Source organism: Peromyscus eremicus, chromosome 11 (assembly GCF_949786415.1).
Source record: "Peromyscus eremicus chromosome 11, PerEre_H2_v1, whole genome shotgun sequence".
In the NCBI taxonomy this organism is placed as follows: Eukaryota; Metazoa; Chordata; class Mammalia; order Rodentia; family Cricetidae; genus Peromyscus; species Peromyscus eremicus.
Window position 1 is genome coordinate 73,494,189 of NC_081427.1, and position 20,487 is coordinate 73,514,675.

The 20,487-nt window shown below is 36.1% G+C and overlaps 1 protein-coding gene across 1 annotated transcript in view; it reads right to left on the minus strand.

Moving 5' to 3' along the window:
- Kiaa0825 (KIAA0825 ortholog) overlaps window positions 1–20,319 on the minus strand; it is a 385,021-nt gene extending 364,702 nt beyond the window's left edge. Inside the window, exons 1-3 of the mRNA XM_059276577.1 lie at window positions 20,189–20,319; window positions 9,969–10,137; window positions 6,418–7,087 (exon numbers count right to left, since the gene is read on the minus strand). Of these exons, the coding sequence (XP_059132560.1) occupies window positions 6,418–7,087; window positions 9,969–10,137; window positions 20,189–20,319 (970 nt within the window). The remainder of the gene's footprint in view (window positions 1–6,417; window positions 7,088–9,968; window positions 10,138–20,188) is intronic.
- Between the last annotated feature and the right edge of the window lie 168 nt (window positions 20,320–20,487).

Sequence of the window (20,487 nt, forward strand, 5' to 3'; positions counted from 1 at the left end):
TTTTACATATTTGTAGATAGGTATTGAGGGAAATGATAAAGAGAAAACATTAACAAAATATAATTTTGCATTTTTATTCTGCAAATCTCATACTTCAAGTGTTTTCTATAAAATATATTCTAAGTTATTTGTGTTTTATTAAAACTGAAGAATTAAAATGGGCAGTGGTGGTGCACGTCTTTAATCCCAGCACCTGAGAGGCAGAGGCAGACAGATCCCTGTGAGGTCGAGGCCAGCCTGGTCTACAGAGCCAGTTGCAGGATAGTCGGGGCTATGCAGAAATAAAAATAAAAATAAAAATAAAAAACAAAAAACCCCTGAAGAATTACAATAGCTGATGACTTCGAACATAAAAAACCCTATTTTAAGTCCCATGAAGATCTCCTTTGATCCTGTCTTCTCTGAAGAGGATAAATACAGACAAATAGATTTAAGCCTCAGCCAGTAGTCCCTTAGTGAACACCTACTGTGGAGAGAGAGGCGGTATAGAGAAATGAGGTTAAGGGCTGAATGCCCCCAAAGAGGAAGACAATTCTCTTTTGTTCTGCTGATGGTATGGCCAGATGGGAATATTCCAGAAAGCTGAAGATGGTACTGAGAATGCCATGTAAATACAGACATGGTAGGAACAAACTCATCAATTTTATTTTCTTTACATGTTGAAAGATGACTTAATGTCAATTAGGAAGCTTCAACATGTACAACTACTGTATTATAAGAATGAAACTCTTAACCACATCCTTGGAATGAGACCACTCCAGTCTAATGCTCTCTAAATGAGCTACTTCAGGTACCTAAGGTCACGATTTTGTGCTTTACAAGGCCTTATCCCAAGGAATCACTGTTTTATTCATACAGTTTGGAGTAACGTTTCGTGAGAAAGTACTGTCCTTGCCTACTATCTGCAGCCTTGCAGAAAACAGCTGGCTCTTCTGTGGGCAAAACACATGTCATTATTAATCCCTGCCTTGTTTGATTTAAATAATACCAGAGAAAAGACATATGCACTTAGGCATACTGAATCCTTTCTAATCAACAATACAGAGTAATAATTGTATGTCTATTTCTCGTATGTGGTCCTAATTTTCAATTACTTGTTTAAAAATGCTCCTACTAAAAAACCCTGAAGAGTAAACATGAAACAAACATGGTTATGAGATAAAAGGGAAGACAAAAAAATAAATGACTAGGAATATTTTAAGATGTAAGCTGGATGGAGAAAACGTCACTTTTTAGTTTTGCTTATTGTGCACACTCTTCTTCCCATTCTCCCTCCTATACCAAATACCAGGGCATGAGAATGGCAATTTGCATGTTGTGAATCCTAGGCTTTGCTTAAGGGAAGACAGCTCTCCCAGAGAGAGATATTACAGGAGTCTTTTGCATCTTTTAGGTGACACTCAAAGCTATATACTGAGCCAATATATGTATAACATATCTCTGTCTATAGAAAGAACAAATTTGGTTATTCTTGGTGTCCAACTATAGGCATGCACTCTTGTTGTAGAATCAGAAGAAGTTTAAACTTCAAAGGATCCTTAGATATTATCTAATGCAAGCCTTTCAAAGATTCCAAAGTGAAGTGACTTATCGAAGGTTTAAAGCAAGGGGTTGCACCAGGCAGTCAAAGCCAGAAAAGATGACTTATAATCAAAACTGTACTTCTCACTTTCTTAATACAAAGCAATTGTAAACAAGGTATATATAACAGTGTTTCCCCTAAAATAGCAGCTATGATATAAAAAAGCTGGGGGACAAGTGCTCATTAACAATATAATTTATCAGCACTCACAACAGTAGTACAAAAACCAAATACAAATAAAAACCCTAGAAGGCTATTACTTTTTAAAAAAACTGATGACTTAATAGGCATTGCTGTCTGTTATTTTTACCTCATTTACCATTTTGTGTTATCTCAAGTTGTACCTTCTGGTTGTGCAGAATTAGGAACTAGTAAGGGTAATTGGCTGTGGAGATCTTCGCTCATTCCTAAGGAGCACAGGAGCCTCAGGCTCCTCTAGGGCAGTACTCAGCTAACTGCTCTTCCAGCCTGTAGTTTATGTGCTCACACAGATAAACTTCACCCTTTCCTGCTCACAGCTATGGGAGGCTTTGGACGGCTCAGGATGCAGAGTGCCTTTTTATTCGCTTATTTTTCAAACGTGTCCTGTCTAAAAGTGTGTCATCACTTTGCCCTCAAGAAGGGCCTTCTTAACGAACGGTGGTGGCTCACACCTTTAATCCCAGTATTTGGGAGTTGGAGCCAGGCGGATCTCTGTGAGTTTGAGGCCAGCCTGGTCTACAGAGCAAGATCCAGGACAGGCACCAAAGGTACACAGAGAAACCCTGTCTCAAAAAACAAAACAAAACAAAACAAAACAAAACAAAACAAAACAAAACAAAACAAAAAAAGGGCCTCTCTGGACTCTGGAGTCTGTCTTTTTCAAGCTAACAAGAACCTTAAGAATAACTCAAGTAAAAGATGAAGGGAGTTATGAGACTTATTCTAGAATTCTAATCTCTTAATTGCATATTTCATCATTAAAATATAGAGCATTAATTTAACTGAAATTTGCACTCAAAAATAACTCTCTTCCCCAAATATTTAGAATACTACTTTTAAATACAAAGGGAATAATATATTTTTAAAATTAAAATTAGTTTCCTTAGTAATTTCAAACTTAGATATAAAAATGATTCTCCTGAAATAGGGATCAAATATGAAGACATGTAAATATGATATGATCTGCAAAGAACAGATCTAGTTATAATCTAAATGCTAACTGCAAATCTCAAGCTTCCCAAAACTATTTATTATGGTCTTCAGGCCTTTCAAGTGAAAACAGAAAATATTATACATAACATTTAAGAAATAATACTTTCCTCACAATATCAGAAGAGGAACAAGTAACAAGCTTATTAAAAATGTCATGGATCTTAAACTACTCTGAAAGCTCAGGCAAGGCGTGTGCCTCAGTGACAGAGCACCTGCCGGCGTGCACAAGGCCCTCGGTTAACTCCCCAGTGCTGCAAAAAAGCAGATCACCAGAGCACAGAAGAGCAAGGCACACTGCACAGCTGGTTTGGCAGCTCACATCTGTACCAGAGAGGCTGGGGGCTCACATCTGTACTAGAGAGGCTGAGTCAGGTAAACTGTGGACACACAGGAAGTTTAGGTCCTGCCTGGGCTACAGAGTGCTACTATTTAATAATAGTGATAATAATAACAAAAGTAAAAGACTATCTGCAAAACAATAGTTTTCTAGAAAAGATCACTAACTTAAGATTTTAAAACCTTTATATTAACATCATTTTCTTCAAATAACAGATGCTCCAAGGAAATGTCCAAATCTGTGTGAACATAAAAGCAAAATTTGCCAAACAACACCAAGATGATGAATTTAACTCTAGGGATAAGCTTATATACAAGTAAAAATAATGTCTGTCTTGTACCTTATCACAAGAAAATGACAGAGGTTTTTGTATGTGTATACATACATACATACATACAAACACACATATATACATACATATACATGTACATGAGTGCATATGTGTGTTGTATATACATATATGCATGTATGTGCATGTGTGTGCATGTGAGTTGTGTGTAAAACCAAGGAAGCTCCTTTCTGTGACTTAGTAGTTGTGCAGCTGTGAGAATATTGCCTCTTCTGGTCTCAGTTTCCCCATATAAAATATGAAGAACTGTTCAAAAGATTAAATGAACTCACATGGAATAAAATCTTATACACTGTGATCAATAGTAACACTTTTTTAATGATCAAGTAATGGAGATGAATCACAGACTACTGTGGAAAGAACGTCCAATCTCTACCTAAAATCAGAGGCAATTAAAAACATAGTAGGTCCAAACTGTCTTAGCTCGTACAGGACTTGGAGGTATTTGTGCAGACAAGACTACAGCACACACACAAATATCAAGATATACGAATAGACTGCAGAAGGGGAACAAAAACAAGATAATTTCAGACTGGAACTGTGTCCTTTTCGAGTCGGAAATACAGTCCAGTGTGGAGAAGAGCAAGACAGTGACCGCATGGACGGCGAGTCAGAGGCATGTTCTGTAATGGTTTGATCAGTAGAGTGTAGTCACAGAGTAAGGGATCTGGAGTCAGACGCACATTGATCTGAATCCCAAAGTCACTTATGACCATGTGGTTATTACTTAAAATCTTTATTCGGTATATTTCCATTGTTTAATGGAGATATAATGACAACCACCTTGTCAGGAAGTCAGAACTAAGTAAGCTAGTACAAGTCCCTATTTGAACCAATAAATTTTTACATAAGAAATACTCTCTCTATAGTCTTGGCTGAAATAGTGAAGACTCAGTGATCATATATTAAAGATAATACTTTCCCATTCAGCCAATCCAGATTTTATCCCAAAAGGAATGTAAATTACTGATTCTTCTTGAAGTTGTAATTTATTAATAAACAAAATTTTGTCATTGGGTCAAAACAATTGTGTTCTTGGAAGAAACAAAACCATTTTTTTGTTTTTGGTCTGCTGAGCTACTCTGTGCTTCTCACACGGCAGTAATGACTCATTTGGTTTTCTCACTAACCTAGTGTCTGGCTCAGAATCTTAAACATGTTTGCTACTTCATGAACTAGTTAAAGGCAGTCAATAAAGCTGAACTAACTTATTTTCAGGTGGGTCACTTGACCAAGAAAGTTTGAAATTTCAATTATTGATGACAAAACATTTAATTCTGTACTTTGAGACACAGTCCAATAGTGTGGTGGTTGAACACATGTGTTATAAAAAACAAACAACAACAACAATACACACACACACACACACACACACACACACACACACACACACACACACCTGTATGTGAATCTTCAGTGTGAATATGAATCTTGACTGGACACAAATAATCCGGAGTGAGTTAATGTAAGTTTATTTCCCTCCCCCCCCCCCCCCCGGTAAGTTTATTTTTTAATGTAAAATTGAAATAAGAGAGACTGGCTATCCTCAGCACAGCGCCTAACTTATGAAAAGCCCCATTTGAACATGGTTACTGTGAGAACTCAGGAAACAGTGTCTGAGAAGGATCAACGCAATTAGGTTTGTGGGAATGTTTCCAACCCCAGTGTTAAAGTGGGCTTACATACTTTGCCTCTATAGCAGCCTAAGACTCATTAGCAATTTATACGTATTTTCAACTGGATGATCTTACCTTCTATTATAAACTGTATTTAGCCCAGAGAAAACTTTATAAGTAGACAAGATTTTTAAAAATATATACAATATTTTTAGAAAGCAAGCACAGGCATGAAACACATTTCAAAATTATGTGTTCACAATTAAGATGAAAGTATATTTGCTTGGGGCAGACTCACAGTGTTGTTGAATCAGATGACCATAATGTCACTGTCATCCCACTAAGTGACTGACTCATCTGTTACACAGTGTGAGTTAGAATAGAAAAAACTGTAATTTTGGAAGGATATTAACTTACTTGAAAATGCATCAATCACATTAATTTGGTCTTCTGGTATTTTATTAACAAAGTTAAGTAAAATATATAGTAATATAGAAAATATCAACTGATACATAACTAATTCAGCAATGGATAATTTTTAAATACTTAAATGATATATAGTTCAGGAATTCATTTACAAATTGAAATTCCTTAGTGTTTCATGACTGATAACAAAACAATCATACTTTTATTTTGATTTTTTCCCATTGGTGGAAAATCAAAACCATAACAAGAAAGTTTATTATAGTGTTATTTTTTTATTCTTTAATATTTGAATAAAATTAGGAATTTTAAGTCATATTTTATTATATATTATAATATAAAATAGATATTTTTAAATGATTTATAAAGTGCTATACCTTCTAAGCAATGAAAAAATATTTTATGATTAATATTTATAATTTACATTTACTAGAATTGTCTGACTAAAATGTAATTTTTTGACTTCTAATTTTAGTTAATGTAAATTTAAACCAACTTTCAACAACTCCTCTTAAGTAATACTGTTTCGGCTTTGGAAGATATAATACAGTAAAGTTCATGCTCTTCTGTTGTACATATATTTGGACATATATTTATATCTGCATGCACAGACATAAGTTTCTTTTAGCTAATATTTAATCATTTATTTTATGCATTCCAGAAAAAATAAAACTTCATTTTTATATGACTTCCAATTTCAGTGTCACTAACGATTTAACAAGAGATGAAACACTTCCCTGACTACACTCACAGAAACAGCAATGCACGAGCTCAAAGCTCATTTCTGCTCATTTATTTTCTGGTTAATTTTGAAACTTGCAATGGGATTTAACCATATACCAACAACAGGAAAGCCAGAAAAGTAAAGATGTAAAAGGCTGAAGTGAAATCAAACAGAAACGTAGATGTCACTAACCCAAAGCATGCACTGTTCCTCTGTGCTTGCTGGCGCTCTTGCTTGCTTTAACTACAGGAACAGCATTTTCTTTGAACTGCAGCTCACAAAAATTTTCAAGAATTTTTGCCATTTCTTCTGTAACTGTATCCAGGTAAGTTTCTTTAATGAACTGCACCACTGAGGACGGAGCTAAAATTTCACACAGTATGTTAAAATCCTCTTTTATCATTGAATATAACGTGAGCATTGTACTTTGGTATCCATGAGCAATTACTTCTAAATCTGAACCTCTGTTGCAGGAAGGGAAGGCATTTTGCAGAAATTTAGTCAGCATTCTCTTCTGTATGCTTTGGTACTTGACAAGCACTTCTGATTCTGGGTAGAGCAGGAGGAGTTGCTGTATACATTGACTTTTCAGTTTAATTCTTGGCTGTGAGTTGTTTATCTCATTATGGCCTTCTAACCTGTTCACTAGGAAGCGTCGAAGATGTAATCTTACATCATCCCAAATAAACTTTACATCCACAGAGGAATAATCTTCAACAGAATGCAGACATGTCCTGGAGAGGAAACAGAATGAGGTCCCTCCTAGGGGCGACAGGAATGAGATGCTTCTCTGACAGGAGAGGTCCCAGAGTAAATCCAGGATCATTTCTTCTTGATTTTCTTCATTATTCAATAAATCTTGCTGATAAAAGTAAATCACAACATTAGACATGTAATTAAATCTAAGAAAAACAAAAATTATTTCTAAACATACAATTTCATAAAATGACTAAAATTTAGAATGACTGTCCTATACTCCTCAACATATTTTTGTATTGCACTGGGGATTTAATCAATGCTGGCAGTATGGAATGTGTTAACTTCTATAGAATGAATTTTGCGAAGTCCAGCTGATTGGCTCTCTGTTTAGTTATGCTTCTGTACATGTACCTTTCAGCCCTCACTAGTCTCTGTAATCTGAGCTGTAGCAAAGCTGAAACATTTCTAGATACAGAGCTGTTAGAGAAAACAATGAGTTCCTAAGATAAAATAAAATCAAGATCATGCCCTAATTAATCTCTGGAAGGGAATTTTTATGCCTGAGTGACTATACTTACTATAAAACCTCAAACAAAATACAATCCTTAAGATAATTCTAGAAAAGAAATCATTAAATATTGTTGGTACCTAGGGGTTACTAATAGCCGCCATCCTGAGAAATAAAATGTAATACATTGGAAGATTTCAACTTTCATTTAAATTCATTGCTGAGAACAATGTTAAGAAAGATTTTTACTTTAAAAATTAATCTGAGAATATTTCTGTTCTCTCCAAAGAAATAACTAACTCAAAACGGGATAAAGAAATCTTCAGAAAGGCTCCCCAAAAGATGTTAGGGAATTATTCCTTTAATCTTTCTGTGTTGGTAGAAAACAATGGTGAGAGTAATTGGGAATAATAAAAGAACAAAAAAAATACTTTCTTCTTGGACTCTGAATAGCACACACATTCTCCATACATGATGACTTGCCTAATTATATTCCTTTCAGCCAATACTGAAATTAGTTCATATTCTGTAAGTAGAAACATGCTGATTAGAAAAGAAATGGAAGCAAGGCTCCAGTGGCATAAAAATTAGTCTGGCTTTGAGATTTCTTATTGATAAAGATACCACAGGTATTATGTATAATTCAGAGTTAAACAACTAGACAGATTCCTGGAATTGGCCCTCAGTCACTCTAAGTACTGCAATGCACATTTAATGTGCAATTTTAATAATTATAGCAAATACCTATATTTTATTACAGAAAAAGCATTTTCCATATATTATCCAGTTTATTCACAAGGAAATCTCTGTGATGCTGATATTTGAAAACCCTAAAAGCCTAATTTCTGGATAAGGATATCTGATGTGATAAATGCTAAAATGACTTCTCAAACGTCATATGTGAGTTCTGGAGTGAGGGACACCACTATGCACAAACATGGCTTCATCCTCTCCACATGAGCATCCTGCACAACTCTCACGTCTCGTACAGTTTAGTTCTTTGCATATTTCTAGAAAGGAAATGTTCTCACTGAGTCTCAGACCCAGCAGCACTAAGGCAATTCAATGAATCAGATGTGTTATATAAGCCAGCTAATAGTCGTAAATATTTGATCAAACAAAAACCAATAGACTACAGAGGTTCAAACCATGTGTTTTGTATGATTATTTAAAATTTGAAAATAGCATCAGTATAACTATCATACTAAGAACCAGTTTCATAGCTAATTAATAACCTTTTGTAAAAAATAGATATATAAAAATGCCATCGAGCTTGACGCAATTAGCATGTAAAAACTGACTTATTTTAATTTGAATCTGTTTTGATAACAAGATTATTTCCTCAAAAATAATATGATCAATTATGTAAAAAACATGAGTTTGAGGAGAACTAAGGTGGCCTTTGCTTTGCAGTGAATAGACAATGAGTTGTGTCTGACAGATTAAAAGATAATTGAAATCCTTTGCTTTTAATTAAATGAGAAAGCATTATTACATCAACATTGGTGAAACACAATACACATGGCTCCTAACAGAAGAAATTAAAGGAATAACTGCATCCATATTTATTCTTCAAGGCTCTACCCTCAAGAGATAATGGGTGAGAGGAATTTCTTAAAAGGTTAAGGCTTCAGGGCATATAGTCTTTCTTTATCTTCCTTGTATTACTTCATGAGCATGAAAGAGACAACTGTAATAATAGCAACAGACAAAAACTATTCCATCTGATTCTGTCATCCTAAACCACCTAAACCTCAAGATATTTTCCACATCTGCTTTGGTCAATGTTTTTGATGTTTGGACAAAAACAGTCCTTTTCTCTCTACTAAATTAAATTAAAACCATAGCTAAAGAAATTCTGCTTCCTAAAAATTGTGCTGTTTCTTTGAGAATCTGTTTTTGTAACCTAGCCACCCCTGTAGATGTGGGTATAATAATAACTATTCTTGTTGAAGATTAACAAAAAATTCCTCTCAAGTAGGCGGCCAGCAATAAAGGACCACCAATTAACAATAGTCATGTGCACATTTCTGCTTCTACTGAAAGAAAACAAAACGAAACAAAAGTGGGTATTATTGTAAGTTCCAAATGCAGGGAATGAGAAATCAGGCCACTTAATAGATACAACCAAGGGGCTAGTACTGTCTTTGGTTTTGAGCACAGAGAAAATTAGTGTTGGGAAAGAACAGAAAATCTAATGATATGAACTTCTTTGGAGACAACTGTGGATCGTATCAGTGTGCTCTGCATTAACATGCTGCAGAGCATACGACAAGTCACCCAGGAAGGAGGACATTTAACTTCCATTTCCATACAATTTACTTTGGTGCTACAAGTAATTTTAAAAATATGTCATAGAAATTGATGGGGGAAGAAATAGAATCAACAACAATAACAAGAAGACAAAAACATACCCCAAAACAAAACTCCTACATGAGACAGGATAATATTACCAACACAATTAATATTAACATACTGTAATTCAACCAGCTGTATTCCCTGCTCCCCACCCTACCATAAAACAAGCCATTTTTACCATTATTTTGAGGAATTTTATCAAATCTCCATGGGAAATGGATGGTGACTTAGATGAATGATAATTATAGTTAGTTAGCCATGTGAAGCAGTCCGCTGTTGTTTGCAGCTGCACATCTGGACAGAGTTTGTTTACTTCAGACTGTATTTCTTCAACGCAATGCTCTATGCTACAAAGAAGAAAAATAATTATTTGGCAGGATGTAGGCAATACCATCTCACAATATTATCATTTCTTAAATGTTTACATGTTATGTGACTGTATATAATCTATACTTTATAGAATATCCACATGATATTAAAATAGCAAGAAATGGGTTACTCATTTTCATTCATAGTTGGAAACAGAGTTCAAATTTTTATAGAAATACTGTAATTGGAGAAATATGAAATATCCAACTCCTTGGAGAGGGAACAGAAGTTCCCTTGCATTAAAATATACATGAGGCACAGATGTAATGCTTTAATGGCACTGTTGATTAGCAGATAGAAGCAGAGAATACACCTGATGGCTGTGAAAATCAGAACCATACATTATATGCCAAAAGGCATAAATGATGGTATGTGGAAGACTTCAATCAATGGAAGAGTAAAAAGTCAAGAAGCAATTACAGAAAGCTTGGAATTTGTAACACCACATTCAGAATAATAGTACAGCTAAACACTTCTGTTGATGTCCAGTTTATTCCAAAACAAAAATACATAAAAACTGTACTTAAAAAGGCTGGACGAAAAGAAAACAAATGTTAATAGTAATGATATATGTGTGATGATTGGATGAAGTTTAAATTTTACTTTTTCTCTATTTCTAAATGTTTATATAGTCAAAGATGAGCCCAATTTGCAAAAAAGTTTTCAAAAAATACAATTAAGTTTATGATATGTATCTGTTTTAAAATTTGTATTCATAAATGTAATGCTATATTAATATCTATATAAATTTTTTGTATCTATGCTTATAAATCTTCTATGGGGCAAACTGGTGACCCAAAAGACCGTGGCATGTCTAAAGTACAAGAACAAGAAGGTTTATAGAAACAGATAACTTTGACATAGAATTTACCCAAATCTGACAGTTATGTAATTTTCTCTTAACACTATCATGGAAGATTTGTTACTAAAAGATAAAGTTACTGCTTTGAAAGTGATAATTAATAATTAAATAATAATCAAATAATAATTAGAAAGCAATAATTAATTGTTATTAATTACAGGTTTCACAGGATAGGACGATATGGAGTTTAGAGGCCAAGTTCTGTTTATTAAAACTGATGTTCACATCCCTGAAATTTATTAGGTGTGGGTTGCCAGAGTGAAGCTTTCCAGGAGACTTCTGAACATGAGTGAATTTAAATGATGTTACCTTGAAAAAAAAAAATTCTGGAAATCAAAGAGCCTTTTCATGAAAACAAAGAACTTTTTTCTATTCTTTTTTTTTAATTTTATAATTTAATTTAATTTTACATATCAGCCACGGGTTCCCTTGTCTTCCCCCCTCCCGCCCCCCTTCCCCTCAGCCCATCCCCCATTCCCATCTCCTCCAGAGCAAAGACTCCCCTGGGGATTCAGCTCAACCTGGTAGATTCAGTCCAGGCAGGTCCAGTCCCCTCCTCCCAGGCTGAGCAAAGTGTCCTTGCATAAGCTCCAGGTTCCAAACAGCCAGCTCATGCACTGAGGACAGGTCCTGGTCCCACTGCCTGGATGCCTCCCAAACAGATCAAGCTAATCAACTGTCTCACTTATCCAGAGGGCCTGATCCAGTTGGGGGCTCCTCAGCTATTGGTTCATAGTTCATGTGTTTCCATTCGTTTGGCTATTTGTCCCTGTGCTTTTTCCAATCTTAGTCTCAACAATTCTCGCTCATACAAACCCTCCTCTTTCTCGCCAATTGGACTCCTAGAGCTCCACCTGGGGCCTGGCCGTGGATCTCTGCATCCGGTTCCCTCAGTCATTGGATGAGATTTCTAGCATGACAATTAGGGTGTTTGGCCATCCCATCACCAGAGTAGGTCAGTTCGGGCTTTCTCTCAACCACTGCCAGTAGTCTATTGTGGAGGTATCTTTGTGGATTTCTGTGGGCCTCTCTAGCACTTTGCTTCTTCCTATTCTCATGTGGTCTTCATTTATCATGGTCTCTTATTTCTTGTTCTCTCTCTCTGTTCTTGATCCAGCTGGGATCTCTCACTCCCCCAAGCTCTCTTTCCCTCGACCCTTGCCCTTCATTACCCCGTCCAGGTTGTTCATGTAGATCTCAACCATTTCTCTGTCATTGGGCGATCCCTGTGTCTTTCTTAGGGTCCTATTTTCTAGGTAGCCTCCCTGGAGTTGTGAGTAGCAGTCTAGTCATCTTTGGAAAACAAAGAACTTTTAACAATACCTCTTCTGGCCACAGATGTTGACATTTCCTGATGGGATGGTCTTACTCAGAAATGCCAGTTCTGGGTCAGACAAGAGACTGACATGCATTTTCTTACTTATGTAAGCTTTTCTATGGACTGAGAAACACGATGCCCTAGGCATACATCTCAGCTCTAGATACCCTTTATCAAAAGTTTGTATTATAGCATCCTCATGTAGCATGAATCTTAAATGGTCTTATTAATAAAAACAAACCCAGGGCCTGGTATTGGGGTGAATGCTGGAAGATCAGAGAAGCAGAACAAGCCACAGCCACCTCACCTCGCAAATTCCTCAGCTGATCATGTTTGCTCAGACTGGAAGCCTCTCAGTCCTCATTCAGAATGAATCTCAGCTGAACTGTGCTGCTCAAAGCCTAAAAACTTAACCAAGGCTAAAAGTTTCTAGTTTCTGGTCCTCACGCCTTATATATCTTTCTGCCTCCTGCCATCACTTCCTGGGATTAAAGACGTGAGTCAACATGCTTGGCTGTTTCCAGTGTGGCTTTGAACTCACAGAGATCTATGCCTCCAGAAGGCTAGGATTGAAGGTGTGTGTGCCACTATTTTCTAGCCTCTGTATCTAGCCTCTGTATAAGTTTATTAGGGCGCACAATATTTTGGGGAACACAATACCACCACATCCTCACATGCTTCATTCAGTGAAACCTAATAGAGCAAGTCATGTGAACGGGAAGGATTTGGCACCCGCTCTCAGTTTCAGTCTACACTAGCCCTCTCAGCTTATCTCCAACATCTGAATCTCAGCAGAGGTCAGGAACTGTGCTTCTAAGAGTGTGAAGCCACCAGAGTGTTGGATACTTCACTAATTTGTCCAAACACTAATAAAGGGATTAAGCAGTTGCATTGCAGGGACCTCCCTCAGGACTAGGAACCAAAGCAGCTGCACATCCTTTCCCTGGATTTTGTTTTCAGTGGCCTATAAAATATCTTGTTAATCTGTCATTCACAGACCATGTATGCATCTTGTTTTAAAAACTCAATTATTTGATTTCATGTCAAATTATTATATAAAAGACTACTTTCAAGACTTCAGTTTCCAACCAAGTATGCCATCTTACCTAACAAATCATCTTCTTTAACTGAGGTCAAAATTAAACAAAAAATTAACTTTATACATTTTAAAGGTAGTATTTTCAAATATTGTATTTCAAATATTTTCATGTATGTGTAGTAATCCTATCAATAGATCTTAGTCTAAGTTTTCTTAGATAGCATGTGTTGTTATTTGAATTAAATATTTCCTAATTGTAAATTACTTCAAATTTCATTTAGCAACAAGGTCAGTCATGAAAATATTACCAATATAATGCAATGAACAGTAATACAATAAGCATATTTATTGTCAGGACTCAAATATTACCACAAAATTTAAAGAGTCTAACAAATATTAGACTTGCCTTTCTAAATAGCCCAAATACTCAAATTGACAACATCAATTGTTGTCAATTTAGTGAGATGTTTTTAAAGCTTCTGTCTAGGTATTTTTGTATATTAATGTCACTGGAAAAAGAAAAAAATTTAATCATCATCCCAACTGTAGGATGATTAAGTGAGGAATAGAATCATGAATTTAAAGTAGAATTACACCTTCTAATGTGAAAATATGTAACAAACATAATCCTGATGAGAAGATAAATATGAAAGGACACAGTACGGCAATGTTCATGGAATCATTTGAAAGAATACTTTCATACAATGCCACATCATGCCGAGGGCTGCAAACATGGGGAATGAACATGTGAGGAAACGGACTAGAACGGTCCTCACTACTCCCTCCGGCAGAGAAAGGATGGGAGCAGATAAAGCTGGGCTGATACCATCTTGTTTTTCAAACTGGATAGATAATGCCTAAGTATATACTTCTACAGTTGTCCACCATGCCTCTTCATGTTTCAAAATTTTTAAACAATTTATTTATTATTATGGGGTGTGTGTGTGTGTGTGTGTGTGTGTGTGTGTGTGTGTGTGCAAGTGTGCCACAGTACACATGTGGAGGTCAGAAGACAATTCTGTGAGAATCAGTTTTCTCCTTCCACTGTGGATTCTGCAGATAGAACTGTAAGCATCACACTTATGAAGGAAGAGCCTTTACCTGCTGAACCATTTCACCAACCCCCCTTTTCAATAGTTTTTAATAAATTTGTATCTTGTACTTTAATTCCAATGATTTAATTATCCATATTAATAATGTGTACAAATGGCTGTTCATAAATTTATGACCAATTTTAATGATTCGACATCAAAACGCTTTTCAAGTTTTTTTTTTAATTAATGTGTTGTGTGTAGGTCTACACGAGTTTTTGTGCACCACGTACATACAAAGAGTCCGCAGAAGCTAAAGGAGGGCATCAGATCTCTTGGAGATCTGATCAAGTGTCGCTTGAAGTGGGTGCTAGGAACCAAAAACAGGTTCTCTTCGAGAACACTACATGCTCCTAACTGTTGAGTCATCTCTCCTAGCCTCTTGAGTATGATTTCACTCCTAAATTTCTTTACTATAAAAAAGGCTTAATTTCCAAACGAATGGAAACACATGAACTATGAATGAATGGCTGAGGGATCCCCAACTGGATCAGGCCCTCCGAATGGGTGAGACAGTTGATTGGCTTGATCTGTTTGGGAGGCATCCAGGCAGTGGGACCGGGTCCTGTGCTCATTGCATGAGTTGGCTGTTTGAAACCTGGGGGTCTATGCAGGATCGCTTGGCTCGGCCTGGGAGGAGGGGACTGGACCTACCTGGACTGAGTCTACCAGGTTGATCTCAGTCCGCGGGGGAGGCTTTGCCCTGGAGGAGGTGGGAATGGGGGGGGTGGGCTGGGAGGAAGGTGAGGGGGGAAGCGGGGAGAACAAGGGAATCAGTGGCTGATATGTAGAACTGAATTGTATTGCAAAATAAAAAAAGGGGGGGGCTTAATTAACAGAAGTATTGTATCTGGTAGACATAATAGGGGCTGAAATACATACTAGAGATACATACAGTATGATACCATCTCATCCCTAAAGGAATTCTGTCTAGCTAGACAGACAGACCTGTTAGTAAATAAGCAGAATACAGTAAGACTTGATTAAGAGGTGTGTTACAATGTGCTAAGGAAGTACACAGGAAGGAGCCACTAAGTGTGCCTATAAGAAGTATTGAAATGGCTTGTCCTGGTAGAAGACATTATATGAAAGGATACTGAATTATAACAAAGAAAGAAATTACAACATAAACTCTTACTACCTAAGCCTAAGCTCTTGTAAAGACTTCTGCATCATTTAAAATCCAATCTTTTCAATCAGGTCATAAAATAGTTAAAAGACAAAGAAAGTAAAACTTACAAAAAAGGCATAAGGCTAAAATACATGCGTGTATGTTTTCAATAACTGTTAGAATATTTTTCAAACTTTTATTAGTTCTTTGAGATTTTCATACAACATATTTTAATCATATATACCCCTCTCTCCACTTCTGCCAGATCCATCCCTCCTTCTCTACCCACCCAACTTTGTGTCCTCTACTTTTCTAATACCTGAAGAATGTTGTGTGCGGTTCATACACTTCACTGCAGTGTGGTCCATCAACCAGGACCCACAGCCCTAAAGAAAACTGACCCTCCCTCTCTTAGCAGCCATCAACTGCCAACAGCTCCTGAGCAAGAGGTGAAACTTCGTTCCCACCTCCACCAAACGCTCCATGCTGAGATTTTGTCTGGCTTGTGGAGGCTCTCATAATTACTACAAGTTTATGTGTGCAACAGGCCTTCAGTGTCCAGAAAAGCTTGTTTCCTGTGTTAACCACCATTGAGTCACAGGACACAGAAAATAAACCCACATGGAAGCTACAGCTTTACTCAGTAAAGGGCTGGAAGATGTTATGCACACTACCAAGGACAATAGTGATCATCAGTCTTACCTAGTCATTAACCTGGCAAGGGACAACAAACAGCCCGGCAAGACACAACCACTTGTACAACAGGGGCATGGCTGTAGAGTAACCAACATCTTGCTGAATAGAGTCAAGGCCAACTCCACAAGATGATACTCATATCTTTCACTGTTACTGGGGCTAAGAACATATGGGTCATAGGCACTAAGGGAGACCCTACTACTCCAAGTCTGCTAAGTAGCCATAGTGATAAACTGACTCCTAATGACTCATTGTTATACCCATAATTTAGTGTACCTCTCAAAACTCATCAAAGAAGCTTATTTTTGCAAGCAATGCCAATTAACACAGACTTAGAATATTTTTGAAAATTTTATTTCATAAATCCCAGCAGAAGGCATACAGTAAGCTCAAAGAAAAATGTATTATTTTTATTGTGTGTTTTTAATACTTTTAAAATTAAAATAGAATTGCATCACTTTCCTCCTTCCTTTTCCTCCCTCCAGACCCTCTCATGACTCTCCCTCTCAAATTGATAGCCTCTTTTCTTTATTATTGTTATGTACATACACATATATATGTCTGTGTGTGTGTATCTATATATCTATATATCTATAGATACATAGATATCTATATATATATAGATACACACACACACACACACACACACACACACACACACACACACACCATTCCCAGCACTTTCTTTCCGCCTCCTGCTTGCAGTCTAGATGCGAACTCTCAGCCGTTCCTACCACCGCGCCTTTCTATGCTATCATGATTCTAACTCCCTGAAACTGTAAACCCAACTAAATGCTTTCTTTTATGTCATCTTCGTCATGGTGTTTTACCACAACAATAAAGAAGAAACTAAGGCAGGAGATATTTGTTCAACATATATGAGAGAGAACGATAGTGAGGAGACAGCAAGAGAGGATGAGAAAGAGAGAAGGACGGACATTCATCTCCACAGTCTTTCTACTTAACGCCACCTCTATCTACAGGTAGCACCAGACTTCATGTTCCAAACTTGATAGGATGATTGGAGAAAACTAAAAAGTGAGAACTTTGAATTGGGCCAGAGGAAATTGAGGTGACTGAGCTGCTTAAGCCCAGCATCCTTGTCAGGAGAAGAGTGATACAACGGCCTGGTCAGAAGAAAGGACAATGTGGCTTTGTAATGTCTGACTAGATTATAGTGATAATGAAGCAGGTGGCCCTTTCTGTTTTCTTTCCCTGTCGCCTGGTCTTGCTTAGTAGGCTGGGGCAAGGGACAGAGATTCTACCATATAGAGTATCAGGTCCAAATCAAACTGCAATCACAGGGAGCTAAAAAAAGCGAATACTATTTTTTCTTCTTAATATTATTAGATAAATGACAAAATACTACCAGGATTACAATAACAATATAGTATTCTTTGAAAGGTCTTTCATTTTATGTAATTTGCCATGGTGACAAAACAAACTCTGCATACCATCAGATAGATGGCTTTTTCAAGAGAAGCTCAAGGTTTGTAGATTATTTAAAGGTTTCTTTCGGTTACTTCATCTCTCTAGATCTGTAAACCAACATGTCAGAAACTCTAAAGAAAGATTTATCAGTAAGTGAAAATATTAACCATGTGAAATATAAGTGAATATATGGAGGATGTGTCCTCTTTGGTTAACTTATACAAGTAATTTACAGAACAGTCTCCCACAGGATCCTTCTCCCAGCACATCTCCCATCTCTTGAACTAAGTCAAATGGCATTTTCCCAGGTAACACATACTGTGTTTTCCTGAGATGAAAACAGTGGACAATTATATCAGTGTCAGCAAAATTTGATCCAAGAACTACATACAAGTTGTCCTTAATGAGAAAACAAAAGAATAAAATAAGGTTTTAATTAAACAGTATCTGTCTAGTGTTCTGTACCTCTATATCTTATTAAACTAATAAATTCCAGTCAGCTCAAAAACTGTTTCAAGGCTTTGTGCAGCTTTCTTATTCAACTGTTTGTGGGTACAGTTCATAATACTCATCCATGGCAGGTTATTTACACTTTTGTTGTCAGTTGTGATAAGTGTTTAAGGTAAAGAATCCATTGCCATTGACTTCTATCCTCAAAAGTAGAAGAAGTCCATAGCTTTGCTTGAGTGGAAATGAAGAGATTGATGGAGAATGACTTGAGAGAATGACTGCCTCTCTTGAAAGACAGGTGAAGGTTCAGTGACCTCTGGGCACACTGGTCCATTCTGGTGAATCACTGCTGTGGGAAGGTGGAAGACCCCATGGCTCATAAAACTTGATGATATTAAGAAGAGGGAAAAGGAATTCACACTTAAGTTGTCAGGGTCACTGTAAGAAATACAGCTTGGAAAATTCAAGTATAAGAAGAAATACTGTATTTAAGAGTGAATTGCTAATGTCTCTTTTCTTCTAAAAGTAATGTGGGAAACCCATATCACACAGATGTTCATTACTTATTCAATGTGTGCCAACAGGAGATAAATACAAGTCTTAGAATACGAAATACCAAGGGTAATTCAACCACTAAAGTGTAAGTGTAACATAACTGATTCGTCATGACACACAATTTTCTAAAAGCTATTCTGTTAGAAGGCAATATATGAGTGCATAAATGATTTATACTCTTGTGAACCATAGTTATTATTCAGTATTTTATTTTTGAAAATATATGTACTCTATACTATTATGTTTATTCCCAAGAGTATAATAAAAACATAATTGAATTTGATGAAAAATAGACTTGATTCTAAATGTAGTAAGCAGCACATACAGCTACTCCCTTCTATCCCTGGTGAAGATCAATGGTCACTTGAGGCTGTAGGGTCATTTTTAATATATGGGCAATAGAAGATTTTTAATGTAAGAACTGTATTCTATACTATGCTTCCTTGTAAAATCAACATCAAATTTCAATCTAAACAATAATTTATGAATTTCAAAAGTTTAATAATTATTATACTCTTAAATATGATTTTTATTGATCAGGTGGGGAAAGGAAACTAAAGAGAGAGCAATTTGGGAAATAATGAAGCAATATGTAACAAAACCATCACTCAGTGTCTTGCTTTGTTTTGATGGGGACAAAGCAATTACTATGGGAGAAGTTTATATTTTAAAAATCATTTCTATTAAAAATATAATTAGCTCTGTAATGTACATAAATGACTTGTTGATCTATTTTATTTAATGTTCTTTTCATTTCTTAGGTTAGAAACTCTATCATATAATACATAACACAAATGTTACACAAACCAATTATACTAAAATCTTATTCAGTTATTTTATATTAAATACCTATACTTAACTGTATGACTATGTCATACGAGTGTTACCTTTCACATATATAAGGACAAAACTAAATTAAAAATAAGAAGTTTAACTTACCATATTGAAATTAAAAGAAATATTTCCCTCCTCTCCTTTTTCTTAAAGCATTGGTCATAAAAACTCAATTAAAGTATTCTTGCCTTGTTTTATATCAGGGTCTCACTAGACGTGCCTCTCCATCCATCATAGTGTGATTATAGGTATGTATGTATATCCCTTGCTCTAAAATAATTCCGTTTTGGGGCTTTGTTTACAGAACTTATGATGAGACACCATCATTTTATTTTGATTCTTTAGTCTCAAATTAAGGTTTTGCATTTATCATATAAGCAAGAATGCTAATTTCTAAGTGTATTAATGAAAATCTGGAGCTGAGCACGGTGGCTCAAGCCTTTAATCCTAGCACTTGGGAGAGAGAGGCAGGCGGGTCTCTGAGTTCAAGACTAGCCTCAAAATCAGTAATCAATGTCTTTTAAGAAGTTAATGGTAAGGAAAACATATGATAATAGAAGAGATAATCCTGAATCCAAAGAAGATGATTTTTATGTGAAGAAGAGACGGAGACAATTGAGTTTGAACAGTAGCAATAGTTACCTTGTGGCATTTTTTTCCATCTGTTCACCAATGTCACTGAAGATCTGCTTAAATTCCAAATCTCCAGGAAATGAGTTTAATAGACATTGTAGGTCAAATGAATTACAGGAATATTCATTTAATCCATCCATTCTGTGAAACAATAAAAACAAGCAAGTTATCACAAACTGAGGGACAGGGGGTGGACACAGCCCACCCCAAGTTCTGATACTCTGCCCAAACCAGTAATTTCCATTTGCAGACAATGAGTTTGAAAACCAGGGCATTATAAAGCTTGTTAAATTTTGTTATTTAAATGT